Genomic DNA, 1,612 nt, shown 5'->3' on the forward strand with positions numbered 1-1,612 from the left:
GAGACAGTCGAACCGAACGGTTTTCATTAAACCGTTCCATCCCTAATATATCAGGCAGCCGAAGATCACGATATATCGCCATATCGATTTTTTCCCCACATCTCTATTTGCAAGTCACAGGTTTATATTGTTGTACAACACACAGTAGCACCTAACTGAGGAGTGGAAGGATTGCATTTCTACAAATGATTTACAGATGACACCAATTACAAACATCACTTCAGTTTGTAGATTTTCTAAAGAAGCTGTGTTTAATTTTTTACTTAAGCCAAGTCTTAAAATATACCTACATGTCTTAAAACTATATTATGTATGTATTGTTAAAATTTGTATTTTTTATTATGTAGGAAAAACATTCACAGATGGGTGAACTGTGTTTATTCAATAGATATGTATCAAAGGTATCCAATTGCACTAAATGTTTTTTTTCATAGGTATCATGATAAAAGGGGCTGTGCATAAATACATGCCAGGTTTTAATAATTATCCATATTTTTCTTCCATGTGGCAATCGGAGTACATTTGCTAATAAGATTAGGCAAATTGTTAAAGCTGCATTATCTAAAGCCAGTTCCACTGCTTTTTAATTTGCATTTATTCAAAAGAAAGAACCTATTTTAGACTATGTACTTAGATCTGAATTAGATGCATAAAACTGGTTGAATTAAATGATCAGATGTTGTCTTTGTGTCTGTCTTTTGACTAATAGATTCACTGTTTGTCTGCTCTCCCTAGCATCACCTCATACCAGACTCTGCCTAGAAATATGCCAAGCCATCGAGTCCCCTACATGCCTCATTATGGAGAAAACTATCGCAGTATGCCCAGGAATAGCATGGCCCAGCGGGACAGCATCTGCAGCATGTCGCCGTCGCTTTACGACCAAGCCCTTGGCCCAGCAGGGGCCGAGAAGCGACGCTCCATGCGAGACGACACCATGTGGCAGCTGTACGAGTGGCAGCAGAGACAGGCCTACACCAGGCAGTCGGGGATCTACAGCAACATGGCGAGCCCCAAAACCATGATAAACCTTTCAGAGCATACAGGCCTTAGCCCCTCCATCCCTCCTTCGCCTTCTCACGGTTCCCTGTCCATGTACGGCGCCTACTCTCCAATGAGATCTTACAACATGGCCAATGCTCGTCCCGAGGTCGCTTCGCCGATCTACAGAAGAGACTTGAGCATCGACAGACGGCAGAGACCACAAATCAACAAGGTATCTGACAGCGTTTATCCGTCATTTGTCAACATTACTTCTAGTTTCTCTGTTTAGATTATTGAGTGTCAATGAAACAGAGGTATGTCCATTAAAAAAGCAGCACTAGGTTATCTTACATTTAACCTAATCAAAGGAAAAACCTTTAAACAATTTTTATATGATCTCCTCGTTTAAGCCGACAGAGGTAACAGCTAAATGCCCTTGAAACTCATAGTCCCCATTTAACCCATCCTTTAGATAGCAAAGGGCTGCCTCTCTGCAGCATCCAGGGCCCTGCTCTGGGGCCAAAGGTCTTCCTCTGAGACCCTTAGTGGAAATCTGTGGGATTTGATCCAGAAAACCAGCCCAGGTTATAAGCGACTTGCTCTCACTCCTAACCCTAACCCTAACCCT

The 1,612-nt window shown here is 42.0% G+C and overlaps 1 protein-coding gene across 3 annotated transcripts in view; it reads left to right on the top strand.

Annotated features, from left to right (window-relative positions):
* Window positions 1–1,612, top strand: part of LOC107086010 (pleckstrin homology domain-containing family A member 5-like) — a 190,532-nt gene that overhangs the window by 146,967 nt on the left and 41,953 nt on the right. For all 3 annotated transcript variants that reach the window (XM_015376728.1, XM_015376727.1, XM_015376726.1), the window contains exon 11: window positions 736–1,216. In XM_015376728.1, coding sequence (XP_015232214.1) covers window positions 736–1,216 — 481 coding nt within the window. The remainder of the gene's footprint in view (window positions 1–735; window positions 1,217–1,612) is intronic.

This window comes from Cyprinodon variegatus, unplaced genomic scaffold, assembly GCF_000732505.1.
Source record: "Cyprinodon variegatus isolate N-32 unplaced genomic scaffold, C_variegatus-1.0 Scaffold140, whole genome shotgun sequence".
NCBI lineage: Eukaryota > Metazoa > Chordata > Actinopteri > Cyprinodontiformes > Cyprinodontidae > Cyprinodon > Cyprinodon variegatus.